The 15,247-nt window shown below is 46.0% G+C and overlaps 1 protein-coding gene across 7 annotated transcripts in view; it reads left to right on the top strand.

The window, feature by feature from the left end:
- JAKMIP1 (janus kinase and microtubule interacting protein 1) overlaps positions 1-15,247 on the top strand; it is a 292,916-nt gene that overhangs the window by 117,553 nt on the left and 160,116 nt on the right. For all 7 annotated transcript variants that reach the window (XM_082266556.1, XM_082266551.1, XM_082266553.1 and 4 more), the window contains exons 5-7: positions 8,899-9,018; positions 11,226-11,372; positions 14,932-15,069. In XM_082266556.1, the coding sequence (XP_082122682.1) occupies positions 8,899-9,018; positions 11,226-11,372; positions 14,932-15,069 (405 nt within the window). The remainder of the gene's footprint in view (positions 1-8,898; positions 9,019-11,225; positions 11,373-14,931; positions 15,070-15,247) is intronic.

Raw genomic sequence — 15,247 nt, 5'->3', positions numbered from 1 at the left:
ATCCTCATTAGCGCCATTACGCAAACTCTCCATCTTGACGATGAGTCCTCTCAGTCAAGTACAAGGGCTGCTTTCGGGTTCCGAAGTGCCCGGACTTCGGGTCAGGTTTCCCTGCCCTGTGAATTTTTGCAAACTTGTGCATGACCGGTTACATCGCATTACACATATGCTGGTGCCTGAGCGTCTTTTTCCACCGCTATCCCTTTTTAGGAGGACGGGATCAGACGTTGGACGGTGTCCCCTTACGTGGACCACACTGTCTCTGGGTTGACTAAATCCACCTCGATGCCAGTTCACAGATCTAGCTGATAGGCGCGTTGAGGCGCTTTCCTGTTTGCACCTGTGTTTGCCATGGTGCTGGCCTCTCAGGCTCTCGCGGCATGGGCCAAGGTGCTTCGGTGCACCCTGGTGGCGGAGTCGACCAATCCGACTGCCCTTGACTTGGTGGTTTGGGTTACCCGAACGGGGATGTACCTGTGTGACGCGGCCTTGGACGAGGCTCCGTTGGTCGCTCAGTTGTCTGCGGTCGGGGTCGCGATTCGCCGCCTTTTTGGCGCAAAAGCTGGTCGGCGATGTTCCTTGTTCGTGAGTCGTCCTTTTGGGAACACTCGGGCTGAGTTGATTTAGAGGCTTACGGGGGTCAGAGTACTCGGTTGCCCCCGGTCGCTAGGGGTAGGTCCTCCCGCGCTAGGCGGGGGCCTTCCTTGATAGCTCAGCGTGGGTCCTTTCGTGCGTTAGGGGCCCTCCGGTGGACACAAGAAGCCGTGGTCCGGTGAGACAAAGACCGGTCAGTCTGGCTAGGCAGCCCGGTCCATCTCTTCCTGCAGGGACGCCCTCACCCATTTTAGGGGTCTGGGGACGTCTGTGTTGCTTTCAGAATCCCTGGTTGTCCAGTATTCAGGACAGGGGGGTTCACGAGTTACTTCTTTTTCAGGGTACAAGATCAGTTTTCGATCTTGCCCCGTGGACAGGTTCTTCCTGTCGGCTCTCCAGCTGCCTCCTGCTCGTCTCAGGGGTCTCATGGGGCCGGTGCATGTTCTGCTCGCCCAAGGAGTCTTTGTGCCCGTGTCTTCACGGGACAGGTTTCACTTTTTTTTTCTTCCATCCTGTTCTCTGTGCCCAGAACAGGGGGCACAGTGCGTCCGCTTCGGGGGTTGCAGTCTCTGGACCGTTTTTTGCGGGTGCTGGAGTTCTGGATGGAATCCATCAAAGCCGGTCGTGGCGTCATTGGGTCCAGGGGACTTCCTGGCCTCCCATCGCCTTGCTGGATGAGTGTCTACCCATCCCTATCTACGAGGGTTCTCAGAGATGTCTCCGCTGCGCGGTGGCAGGGGAGCTGGCCAGTGCTCTGGCGCTACCCTTCTGTTTCGCTTCGGCTCCCAGGTTTTTCACCAAGATTTTGGCTCCAGTGTGGGCCTTGCTGCGTTTAAAGGAGATTTTCTACTCCTTTTATCTGGCCGACCTCCTTTTCAGGTTGAGCTTGTGTGCATCCTTGTCGAGTTTTCTGACTGTGCCGGTTTCAGACACTCCGGGAGTTCGGGTGGAACGTCCATTCTCATTGGTCAGCACTGATTCCTTCAGGTCGTCTTCATTACCTGGGGATGGTCCTGGACTCGGCTCAAGGCGCAAGTTTTTTTTCTTCCGGTAGGCTGACCCCGGCTCCTGAGGGACGAGATCAGGGACGACGATTCCCTCCTCCTTGCGGACCTATGAACGATCTCTGGGTCTGATGGTTTCCGCCTTCGTGGCCGTCCAGGTGGCCAGGTGAGGCAGAACGCCTCGGTCATTGGACCAGTAGTTTCTCTGTTCCACCGGCTGCAGTCGGATCCTTTGTGGTGGCTCCGGTCGCCGACCCTGACACGGGGCCAGTCCTTTCGGCCTCTGTTGTGGACAGTGTTCACCACGGATGCCAGCCTGTTGGGCTGGGGAGAAGTCCTGGGCATGCCTTGTGCCCGGGGGTTGTGGTCGGCGGTGGGGGCCTCTTTGCTGTTACACGTCTTGGAGCTCCGCGCAATCAGGCTTTGTCTGTTTCCGTTGGTTATCTCAACCTCAGGGGTGTCCAGTTCCAGTACGGACGGACGACGCCACGGCTGTGGCTTATATCAATCACCAAGGGGGCGCCAAGGAAGTGGCCCTGCTCCTGTCTTGGGCTGAATTGCGCATTCCTGCGTTTTCGGCTGTTCCCATTCCGGGTGTGGAAAATTGGCAGGCAGACTGTCTGAGTCGCCTGACCTTGGCCCAGGGAGTCTGGTCCCTGCATCCGGAAGTGTTTTGCCTCCCGTGTGCCCGGTGGGGGACTCTGGGCGCGGATCTGTTCTCGCCCCGTCTCGACAATGGGGTTTGGAAGTTCGGGGCCGGACCTCGCGATCCTCTGGCGGACGCCACGGATGCGTTAGGGGTGCCTTTGGCACCGGTATCGGCTGTTATATGCCTTCCCTCCGGTTCGACTGTTGTTCAGGTTCCTCCACAGGGTGGCAATGGAACGGATGCCAGTCTTTCTGGTGGCCCCAGACTGGCCACATTGGGCCTAGTACGCGACCATCGTTCAGATGGTCGTCAGGCCTCCCTGGCGGCTTCCGCTGCGGGATGATTTTCTGTCTCAAGTGCCGATCTTCCTTCCTGCTTTTGCAGTCAGTTTTCACGGCGTGGCTGTTGGATGCCAGGTCTTGAGGGGTAAGGGTAAGAGCAAGATTTCTCATCGCACCTGGAAAGTGTATATGCCTGGTGGGGATCGCATGCGTTCCATCCTCACTCCTTCTCGGTGGCGAAGGTTTTTGGCCTTCCTGCGGAAAGGAGTGGATCAGCGTTTGGCGCTGAACGCGATCAAGGGTCAGTTGTCGGCTTTGGCCGTCTTTTTCCACGTCCCTTGGCGTCGTATTCTTTGCTTCGCACCGTCCTCATAAGGGTGCGGCGTCTGGCTCCTCCGAGGAAGACTCCCTTTCCTCCCCGGGGCCTGAATTTGGTGTTGTCTGTGTTACAACTACCTCCCTTTGAGAACATCAGAGTTTTTCCTCTGCCTGTGTTGTCCCAGACAGTTGCTTTTCTGGTGACTATCTTGTTTGTTTGCAGAGTGTCTGCATTGGCAGCTTTGTCTTGCCGTTCTCCTTATCTGGTGTTTCATAGGAATGAAGTGGTTCTGCGACCCAGTCTTTTATTCCCAAGGTAGTTTCTTCTTTCCACCTCCACGAGGATATCGTGCTGCCTTCACTTGTGAGAAGCCCGAGCATCTTCAGGAGATGGCTTTGCATTCCTTGGATGTGGTCCGGGCGGTCAGGGTTTTCCTGGCTGCTGCGGCATCTGTTCGGCAGTCTGATTCCCTGTTTGTTCTTCCTGAGGGACCTCGGAAGGGCTCGGCCGCTTCCGCGGCTACCTTCTCTCCTTGGATCACACTTAGATTTTTCTACTGGAGCCGTCAGCATCTCTTGGGTTTTTCGCCATCAGGCTGCTCCGGCTCAGATGTGCAAAGCGGCGACCTGGGCGTCTGTGCACTCTTTCACACAATTCTACAGAATTTATGTTTTGGCATCCTCGAATGCTTCCCTTGGCCGCAAAGTTTTGAGGTGCGGTGGTTGTTTGCACAGACATATATTTTTTTCTGTCTCTTCCTTGGGGTGTTATTTCGTTACCTTCTCAGTTGGTTGCGTCTTCCCACCCCTCACACCTGCACTGCTTTGAGACGTCCCAATAGTGAAGGCTTATATGGATTGGCGCGACTGTCAGAGGACGTAAGAGAAAATATAATTTTTGTAAGAACTTCCCGTAAAATTCTTTTCTTTGAGTCCTCTGACAGTAGTCGCCCCCGCCTCTCTGGTTTTTTGGATCTGGGGGTTATTGCCTTCCGGTACTGCTTGCTACAAACTGAGGACCAGTTGTGACTGGATCAGGATAATGGCTGGGGACGGCCCCCTAGAGGTGTGTCTAAGCATAGAAAAGTTTTGTATTAACATTTCTTCTATCTGCCTATCTTACTCCTGCAGAGGGCGCCATTACCCAATAGTGAAGGCTTATATGGATCGGCGGCGACTGTCAGAGGACTCAGAGAAAAGAATTTTACGGTAAGTTCTTACAAAAATTATATATTTTTTTACTTTGTTGACACTTTAGAGCAGAATTGTACCCCTGGCAAGGTGGCAACTTTGTCCCCTCATCCCTTCGATTCTTAAAGTGATTGTGATCATGGTTCAGCCCTGCCCCCCGCCCCCTCTTTCTTCTCATTAGCTTCCTGAGTTTGATTGACAACAGCAGGAGCCAATGGAGCCACTGCTGTGTTTCAGCCAATCAGGAGGGGAGTCCCGAACGGCCAAGACACTCCTGCAGATCGCTGAATAGACATAGAACTCAAGTAAGTCTTTGTCTTTAACATTTTTTTGCATTAACCACTTGCCGACCGCCCGCCCCAGTTTTACTGCAGCAGGCTGGCTCAGCTGCACAAACCGACATGGGAACTCCGATGCACGGTGCTGGCGGCACCGATTGCTGCCCCCAACCCGCAATCGCTCCCCGCTGAGAGAGAAGAAGGGTCAGCTGTTGTGAACACAGTCGACCGTTCTTCTCTCTGGAATGATCACAGAGCGCCTGTGATCCTTCTTTATAGGATCACAGGTCTCTATGGTCATTTCACAAGCCCCCCCCCCCCCCACAGTTAGTAAACACTCCCCTAGGCTTACATTTAACTGTAGTAATGTCACTGGTACCCCCAAAAGTGTCAAAAAGGTCAGTTAGGGGTTTGATCTGTCCGGCGCAGATCGCCACCATTACTAGTAAAAAAAAAAAAATAAAAAAAATAAATAAAATTGACAAATCTTTCCCCTAGTTTGTAGACGCAATAACTTTTGCGCAAACCAATCAAAATACGCTTTTTGCGATTTATTTTATTTTTTTTACCAAAAATATGTAGCAGAATACAAATTGGCCTAAAAGGATGAAAAGTTTTGATATTTATTTATTTTTTTTGGGGGGGGGGGGGGGGAGATCTTGTATAGCAGAATGTGAAAATATTGTGTGTTCTTTTTTTTGTCAGAATTGTCGCTCCTTTTTTTGTTTATAGCGCAAAAAAAAAAAAAAACCGCATAGGTAATCAAATGCCACCAAAAGAAAGCTCTATTTGTGGAATAAAAAGGACATCAATTTTATTTAGATACAGTGTCGCACGACTGCGCAATTTTCTGTTAGCATAACGCAGTGCCGAATCACAAAAAATGGCCTGTCATTGGGGGGGGGGGGCAAATCCTTCTGGTCCAGAACTGGTTAAGATAATAAACCTTCTAAATTTACAACCACTTTAAGGATTGCATTATTCATGAAAAGCTGCCCCGTTGGCATTGGTTGTAGTGGCTTAGCCCGCCCCATCAGACAGCATTTTCCCACAAATGCATCCTGCTGGCTGGTACATGGCTTTGAGAAATTGCACTACCATCCTGCTTTACTGCAGGAGCTTGATGATTGTAGCTAGGCCCCCTTAGACATCCACAGGGTCTTAGGCTTTAACCTAGGTTGCCCTTTGCTATTTTTGTAGCAGTATGTATGTTCTGTGGCGATCTGTTATCCTCTGAGTTGTTGCATGTGTGCAGATTGACAGCAGAAAATGATGGGACTCACTAGCTCCAGACCAGTGCATGCTCCCAGAAAGGCCATTTTTCTCTATAGATGGGACAGCACTGAAGTGCATGTGAGCAGAAGAACTGCTTAAGTGATTTTTCCGCTTTTTGTAGGCTCAGTTCACATTGGTGCGATACTGGAACCCTACGAATCCACTGTGGGTTCCCGCATTGTACCCAACTCTCAGGCAGTTCACACTGCCATAGGCGAACTGCTGGGAGTGTCAATGCAAAGTTAATGACACTCCCAGATCCGTTCGCATTTCGCAGTGCAAACTGTCAATTCGGACCCATTTACACCCATACAATCTGATTCTGTGCGGACCAAAAAAAGTGTCCTGCACGACGCTGGTCTGAATGCAATGCAATTTCAGCCATACAATCTGTATGGCTGAATTCGCATTGCACAGACATCGCATGTGATTTATATAAACAATATGTGCAGCGCTAATGAATAATTAACATATGGTAGTTATTAACAGACCCTGGTATGGATATCATGTGACTATGCAAACAATGTAAAAATTAGGGATCGACCTATTATCTGCAACACCAATATATCGGGGGTCGATATGCACTTTCCCCGATATATCGGAATCTGCCTTTGGATTTACCAATATTGCCGATATTTAGGGAAAGTGCTTGTACCGGGCTCCATAGCCGACGGTCAGCTGACTTGTAATGACAACCGATGCGACTGAGAAGCCACTCGGCTGTCATTACAAGGAGCGGGAGGGGATGTCCACCCCCCCCCCCCTCCCGCCGCCTTCCGTGGCTCGCCCGGGCATTCTACCTCCACCGCCGCCGCTGCCAAAAAGAAGATCCGATGTACTGCGTCTCCATGTAAAAAAAACGGAAGTGATGTCATGACATCACTTCCAGGTACTCTGCGCCGAATTAAAAAAACTGACAGCATTCAAAACAGCCAAACTTGGCATTTTGAATGCTTTTCGGTGCTGAGGAGGGGTTTGGGGTCTTTTAGACCCCCAGATCTCTCCACAAGAGTACCTTTATAAAAATAAATATATACATATATTTTTTTTTTACATGTCCAAAAATATCAGCAGATAGCGGCCAATACCGATACAGATATCGGTATTGGCCGATATCTGATGACCAATATTTCGGTATCGGCATTAAAAATATCGGTCAATCACTAGTAAAAATACATATGTATAAAATAAACTAATAAAAAATAGCAACAGTGAACACAATCACATCATCATGAAAGTGGCATGGCATAAAGAGATAGTGAAAAGAAAATGGAGTCCTTGTGTATCACAAGGAGTGTGAATCAACTGATCTTCAAAAACGTGCTCCAAAGGTGAATATAGAAAAAAATATTGCTGTAAGGAGGCTTACCGGAGTGAGTGGACCCAGTTTGGCATACGCCTAGTGGGTCAACTAATGCATTGGTGTATGTACACCCAATATACAGAGGAGAACAATAAGTAGCTCCTCACATCAATCTCCTTGTTGCTCTCATGTGCTGGAAAATCTCTTTAATCATCATCCATGGAAAGATTATGTAGGGAATGCTCTTAGGTTTGGATACATTTTCTCCAACAATCACCCAATAGATAGGCCATCAAAGAAAGGAAACAAAAAAACCTCCACATAGTGTAAAACCATACAATGAGGGTATTTATTAAAAGTTCAGAACACTTACAATTAGGTTAATAAAAAAGCACTTTCAAAACTTGTCTGTATACAGCATCGGTACCCAATGGCATTAACAGGACTCAACCCTTTTGTTTTAGCGAGGGTACCCTGCCTGCACGCCTGCATCATGGTGGTCCTGTTATGTCCTCTATGGAGGGCTCGAAAGGGAGACCCCCTTTTTTTTGCTGGGTCCAATAGGTGGTCCATTTATGGACTCCTGGCCAGCGTCCCCTTGCGATATCGCAGTCAGCGGCCTCCCCTGATTGTTATGTTTTCGGATTGGGCTCAGTATATTGCAACCCTATTGGGTCTGCATCCACACACCCTGAGTGCTCAGACAGTGAGGATGGTTCCTCTGCTCCCCTAGCTGCACTTAAATAGGCACTGGTGGATGCACTGTTTGTGTCAATGCTTGAAACTTTAAAAATGGAGGTTGGAAACTTTAAAAATGAAGGTTCTTTGACAACTTGTCACAAAACAGTGAAGTTATCCGGTATCCTTATGAGGATTTACTGCGTTGAAGGTGGACAGTCCCACCTATAGTGGAATCGCCAGTTTCCAGGTCAAATTGGGTTACCTTCATACCGGTTTAGGAGTCCCCGACCTTTACAGGTCCAGCTAATAAGAGGGCAGATGTTCTAGCCCGCCATATGTGCGATTCATTCAACAATTAAGCCAGTAATTACTGTTGCCCTGGTGTCGCAAACTCTGACTGAGTGGGCTCAGCTTTTACGCCGGGACCTGGAGGGAGAACCACTTCCCCTTGTCTTTTGAAGAGCTGGTGGATCAGTTGGTCCAGGGGCTACAGTTTGCCTGTGCCTCTTTGAATGCGGCTAATTAGGAATCGGGATAAAACCCTTGGACACATTGACAAACCCTATGCTGGTGCAGTGGATTCTGGGTTCCTCCTGGTGCACAACAATGCCCAGCCTTATGTGGCGAGAGTATGCAGCCAGTTCCTGGACGATGAAGGAATTGATGCCATTAAATGGCCCCCACGCTCGCCTGACCCAAATCCAAAAGAACACCTCAGGGACATTAGGTTTTGGTCCATCCGATGCCACCAGGTTGCATCTCAGTCTGTTTAGGAGCTTAGTGATGCTCTGGTCCAGATCTGGGAGGAAATACCCCAGGACACCATCCGTCCTCTCTTAGGAGCATGCCCCGGCGTTTCCAGGCATGCATACAACCACGTGGGAGGGCATACAAACTACTGAGTACCATTTTGAGTCACTGCAGTGAAATATAACCAAAATGGACTAGCCTGCTGCATCATTTTTTCACTTTGATTTTTGGGGTGTCTTTGAATTCAGTCCTCTGTAGGGTGATAATTTTCATTTCCATCAAACAATGTGGCATCCTTTCATTCCTAACACATTACCCAGTCCATATCAGTATAGATATTCAGCATGATATTTTTCCCCATGGAGATGTGATGTGTTTTCAAAGTGTTCCTTTAATTTTTTTTGAGCAGTGTATAATAATTCCATAGCAGTGTAATAATTATGTGAATTGAACATTTTGATGCTGAAATTATCTTGAGATTTAATAATAGACTTTTAAAATAACTCTTCTGTGATTTGACGCTTTTATCTTTCACTGTGCGTTCTTTTTGTCACATTTATCTTCTCTCCTACAGGATACACATGTAGATGACAGAGACCTGCGAAGATTCCAGCTAAAGATTGCAGAACTATATGCTGTGATCCGGAAGCTGGAGGACAGGAATACACTGCTCTCTGATGAGAGGAATGAACTGGTATGTAGCTAACTTATCTGAAACACCAGATATATTAGCCTGAAATGACAGCTTTGGTCTAAAATGTTTCCAAGGTGACAACAATGATAAAATGTGCGTTTTCTGCTTTATCTGCCTTTGTTGGCTTTTAAATCTACTGCATCTTTTTGGACTCCACCTGAGATTATACTGCCAGGCCCAAATTTTGATTGCCCCGCCATCCAGTGCCATCTTAATAGCATTATGGGTCACTTGGGAAAGTAATGCATTGGGCTGTGTGCTACATATTGGGTGTGGCTTTTTAGTCTGATTAGAAACAAACACAACCAGGGAATTATCCCATTTTAAATTCACTCTCTTTAAACTCTGACCCTCTTCTATACACTTGACCCTCTTTTACCCTGTATTGATTTTTTAAAATTATTTTTTTACACTTTTTTTTTTTTAAACAACACTTTTATAGGGTCTTTGGTGAAATATCAGGGGTCTAAACAGACTTTTGGAACAGAGAAAGGGACTTTCTCTGCAGCCTTAGCTGTACTGAGATGAATGAATAGGAAGCGCTCTGAGGCTTCCTGTCCATTCACAAACTGAAGCATAGTAAACACAGTTAGTGCGTGATCAGTGCTAATTACTCGTAGTGCTCATTAAGTAAAGAAAGGGGCCGATAACTATGATACATTTCCCGCTCCCCACCCCAGCTCTCCATCTAAAAACTCAGAGGGAAGCACTGTAGTGGGTGGGGGGTTACACATTGCATGGTAGGCACATGGCAGGGCGACTACAGCCCGAGCAGCAGTCCTCCCACCACCAGCGGGGGGGGGGGGGAATTGCATGTGTGGAGAGAGTGGGTGATTGGTGTGGCAGGTGGGGTAAATTACTGGAACCAATTTTCTGTGTGGCTCTCCCTGCAGCAGAGATATTGGCTTTCAGCTGCTGCAGGAAGAGTCACACAGAAGATAGGTTTCAGTCATTTCCCCCACGCGCCACACTGATCACCTGCTCTGTCCACATGTGATTCCCCCCTGCTGGTGGGGGGGGGGGCTGCTGCTGGAGCCCCCTATGCACCTGGAGCCTCTGGGCAGGTCCCAGGGGGTGCCCGTACGGTAAGATACAGTTGGCTTAGAGATGACAAGGAGTGTAATTTAGGGGACCTCCTGCAGACACCTCCTAGTGCCTGATTTTTCCCTGTATTTGTGGTTTGATTCTCATAAAATAAAAGTGGAATGACATTGTACTTCTGGGTAGATTTGGCAGGCTATTTACACCTCCAGGGGACTTTTACAAAGCGAGCTCCAGGTTCTACAGAGATATTATTTTGGATTCAGTTATATAGCACCTACATAGTATACAGCTCTTTACAGAGAACTCCCAAATGAGCTTACAATACTTTGACCACCGTCAAGCAGACCCACAGCTTGTCTGATTTTGTATGGAAGCCTACCAATGTGTTTTTAGATTGGGGTTCAAGTCAGAGGGAACCCAGGAAAGAAAATACAACCTCCATGAAAGTAGTAGTTGTGATGGAAATTGGCCCCAAGAATTCAGCACTGACAAGTTGCACTGCAGTACAGTGGGAAGAGGCGTGATTTTGAACTAGCAGGGACATGGAACCTATCTAGAGTGAAAGGATCTATGTGCCAAGCTGTGGATATCGGTCCAGATATAGTTTTATTATTTTTCACAAAAGAAAATACACCCAACATTCCTCAGGAGTTATTCTTGCATCAGGGTTAATTCAGTAAGATCTTATTCAGGTCACTGTTCTGGCTGCACTCTGGGGGTTTATACAAGAATTCATCTTGAGTGTGATTTTCTTTTGGGAAAAATAAAACTTTAGCTGATATCCACAGCTTGGCACTCCCATCCTTTCAGTCCACATAAACTGACTATCCCAGGACCCAGTCAAAGCTACTGAGCTTGGAGTCCAGTGCTCCACTACCTTAATTTTCAAATGGAAGGGATACTGGGAATGATCCAACAACTGGAATCCCTGAGAGATACGTGTTCCTGCTGCTTCCGCACATACATGAAATAGCAGATTTGGATGTACTTGGCTTAAATTTACATATGATAAAGGTAAGAAATCCTGAATATAATGAACAAGAAGTGTTTGTTTAGGTTCACATCATTGCATATTGATTAGTTCAAATAGCACACTAATATACTTTTTGATAACTCAAGATTTTTTGAAGTGTCTCCAACTTTTTATTTATAATTATTTCCAGCTTAAGCGTTCCAGAGAGACAGAAAGTCAGGTGAAACCTCTCGTGGAGAAGAATAAGAGGCTATCCAAAAAAAATGATGATACTTTACAGACAATTCAAAGAATGGAGGAAAAGATTAAAGCCTTATCAAGAGAAAATGCAGAAATGGTAAGAAGTTGTTCACATAATATATATACATCCAGTTGCATAACTTGGAGCTTAATGGGAACCTTTAGGACTTGTTTATACAAGCAAGTGGGCATAGGGTCCGTAAATGTGCACAAGCCAGTGTGCTTTGTGCTTTAACAATTGATTGGGACTGAAACTAAGAAATGGAGCAGCAGATAAATAAGGTAACATTTTTAAGATGCTCAAATTGAGGCATTGGAAGAAGAAAATAAATCTTTTGTGGTCCTTGTTCAAAAAAGTCAGTTTTAACTATTAAACCTATTTCTGTCCATTTTTACTTTAAACACAAATTTTAATGGTACCAGGAAAATGGGTAAATCGTTAAATTTACACTTGAGGCAATAAGAACAAATCTCGGATGAGTCATCTCACTCCTTGCATTCAATGTCACACATACAAGTCATGATGAAAGTGAATACGCTGTTGGGCACAATGCATCTGCTATTGAGTATCGTAAATTACATTTTCAAGAGCCACAAATTGTTTTTCTCAATCTCATAAATCTGCCCCAATGTCATTTATAAGTTGTGCCTACGTGTGATGCCACCAATATCGGGGATGTTATAAAGGTTATAACTGATCAGGCGTTTATCATTTTAATTGCGGTTCTGTATCTAACATTTTTTTCTGCTTTTGCCGCTGTGTGGAAAGGGGAAAACAATAATCTAATTTTCTTGACTGGCCTGCTTGCATAGCTTTTCTAAACCTGTTGTGATAACTTTAAAGCAGAACTCTGAGCAAAAATGTTTTTCCCCATGCAGTGGGGCTGTGCCCACACTGCACAGGTTAGCTGCTCGTTTTGTTCTGGGGAGAGGACAACAGAGATATACTTACCTGACTCACTGATCCTCCCCACACAAGACCGGTCCCTTAGGCTCCAGGTTAGCTGCTCGTTTTGTTCTTGGGAGAGGACAGCAGAGATATACTTACCTGACTCGCTGATCCCCCCCCCCCCCCCACACAAGACCGGTCCCTTAGGCTCCTGCCCCCACTCCACGGTCCATTGGTCTTGAAAATGGACTGTTTCTGACATCAGTACACTCAGGGCATGCTCCATAGACAGAAACCGCATGGGAAGGGCAATTTTCCAGAGGATTGACGGATCAGATAAGCGTCAACTTTGTGCTCACTCCTAGAAAAAAAAAACAAGCAGTTGACTTATGCAGTGCGGGCACAGCCCCACTATATGGGGAAAATAAATGTTGCCCTGAGTTGGGCTTTGAAGATGATTATGACTTTCAAAAATATACATATTAAATGTAAGTGATTGAAAATACCTTACCTTACCATCACACCTACCTTATTGGTCAGAAGTACATGGACGCTGTTCCAATTGATTGAGTTAAGGTATTTCCACTGAAGGGTATACAAAGACATTTGTGTCCCGCAAACGCACTCCTAAATCTGGTGGAAAGCCTTCCCAGAAGGGTAGAAGCAATTAAAGCAGCATGGCAGTGGACCAAATCTATTTTAATGACCATGTTTTGTAATGGAACGTCTAGCAAGCTAATATAGGTGTACTGCTCAGATGTCCACAAACATTTGGCATATATTGTATGTAACCCAATATTTGTTACCATTCAAATAGCTAGGGGCATTGTGATTAGTGCAGTAATTCCAATTTGTGTGCCACTGATTGAAAAAAGTCAACTTACTTTGCTGAAATAATGTAGGGCCGCCATTGGTAGCTTCTTCCTATGAATACCGGTAGCCCATCTGTGGCTTTAGTACCTTGAGTCCTAGACCTAATCAGAAAATCATAACTCCTTTTGGCATACTTATTGAGGTTCAGTGATTCCAAATGCATTAAAGCTGAACTTGCTACACAGGAGGTCAGTAATGGCAGTCTTCCTAATCTTTCAGTATATCCCTTTATAATCCACTGGTAAGGCTAGGGGCTGGTTCACACTACGTGTTTACTTAAGGCACATGTCTCGACCACACATTGCTTCATGTTCATTGTATTAAAAGACAATTTATCGTGAAGATTTTGATCCTTAATGCACCTAAATGGTACATGGCACTTTTTTCCCAAGCCTAATCTGACACTTCACTCCTAGATGTAAAAAACGACTTTTATTTTGCTATAAAATAGCTTAGAACCCCCACACATTATATATTTTTTTTATCAGAGACCCTATAGAATGAAATGGTGGATGTTGCAATTTTATATGTCTCACAGTATTGGGGCAGCAGTTTTTTAAACGCAATATTCGCACTTTCATGAATTAAAAAAAACAAAACAGTAAAGTTAGCCCAATGTTTTGTGTATAATGTAAAATATGATGTTACACTGAGTAAATAGATACCTAACATGTCACGCTTTAACATTGTGTCTGTCCCGTGTAATGGTGGCAAACTACGGTCCCTAAATTCCTCCATATCAATAAACGTCTTTACAGATTACCAATTTAGAGTTGCACAGGTCTGGTATTAGAATTTGTGCTCTTTTGCATGGATGTTCGCAACAATACCTCACATGTGTTGTGCAATCACCGTTTGCATATGCGTGTGGGAGTAAAGTATGCGTTCGCATTTGCGCGTAAGCACGTTGGGACGGGGGCGCTTTGAATATTTTTCTTATTTGTATACAGAAATTTCTTTTTTTTAACCCCTTTTTTTTGTACTAACTTTATTGCTATCACAAGGGATGAACAATATCCCTTGTGATAGCATGGACCATGACAGGTCCTCTTTATGGAGAGATTTGGGGTCTATTAGACCCCAAATCTCTCCTCTGGCCCCCCCATGCAGCCGATCAGACCGAGATCGGACAGATCAGCTGCTTCTCTGGCCGCTGGTGGCCAGGTAAACAAAGGGGCAGAACCAACGTGGTGAATACTCTTCGCTCCTGGTTTCCAAGGTTACCGTGAGAGGGGAACAATGTCAGTTCTCTCTCTCTCTGTACAGAGCAGCCATTGCCGTCGGCCGCAACGCTCCCGGCTTCTGCAATGGGACTGGAGAGGCGGCAGTGGGAGGGGGATGGGACCCCTTTATGCCACCCTTAGAACAGATTGAGTAGCTAATTAGCCACTCGGATCACTTCTGCAAAAACGAGAATCACCATCTACAAACAATGATAACGGGATAATGCCTGTAGGTACAGGCACCTCCCTGGTATTACCACTGAAACCAAGGGTATACGGGTACGTCCATTTGGGGGAAGTGTTTAAAGCAATATTGATACGTTCACATCTGTGTGTTACAACATAACTGCACTGAAGTGTGCTTTGTTAGTGCGATGGGGCGCTGTTGTAAATGAATGGCACTGCAGGACAAACGTTGACATGTTTTTCTGGTCAGGCACATTAAAACATCTGTTTCTACAATGCACCAGTGTGAACCAAACCTTAATGTGTGATAGTGCTCACAGGCCTTACATGTGTGCTAATGAAGCCATGAAGAACCTGAAAGAAAGTAACACGTTTTACCAGCAAGTGTTAATGGTCAATGGATACTTATATTGTGACAAAGCCTTATTCCTCTATGTAGTTTTCTAAAAATGAAAACAAAGTTACTCATGTGAATTTTTTTTCAGAAGGAGAAGTTGTCCACTGTGGGTTCTCTGAGGTCACACCCATCCCCGGATGATCTGAGCAATGCTCAGGAGCAAGAGATTGAATTCCTGAGGCTTCAAGTTATGGAGCAGCAGCAAATCATTGATGACATCACAGTGGTAATCACAATATTGATATATACTATGTCCCTAGCCAAGTCTATCTGTTCTCTTTTATTGAAAGGAAGTTTTTGGGGAGACAGACCCCATCCTAATATGCTTCTGTTTTCCCTGATCTCTTTATTTTTTAAATATGTAGCTGAGTAGAAAGCTTAATTATCCGACTCTTTAAATAAAT

The sequence above is a fragment of the Pelophylax lessonae genome (genome assembly GCF_965119305.1).
Source record: "Pelophylax lessonae genome assembly, chromosome: 1".
Lineage (NCBI taxonomy): Eukaryota > Metazoa > Chordata > Amphibia > Anura > Ranidae > Pelophylax > Pelophylax lessonae.
The sequence above is the reverse complement of the archived record's forward strand: the minus strand, read 5'-3'. Positions and strand labels throughout refer to the sequence as shown.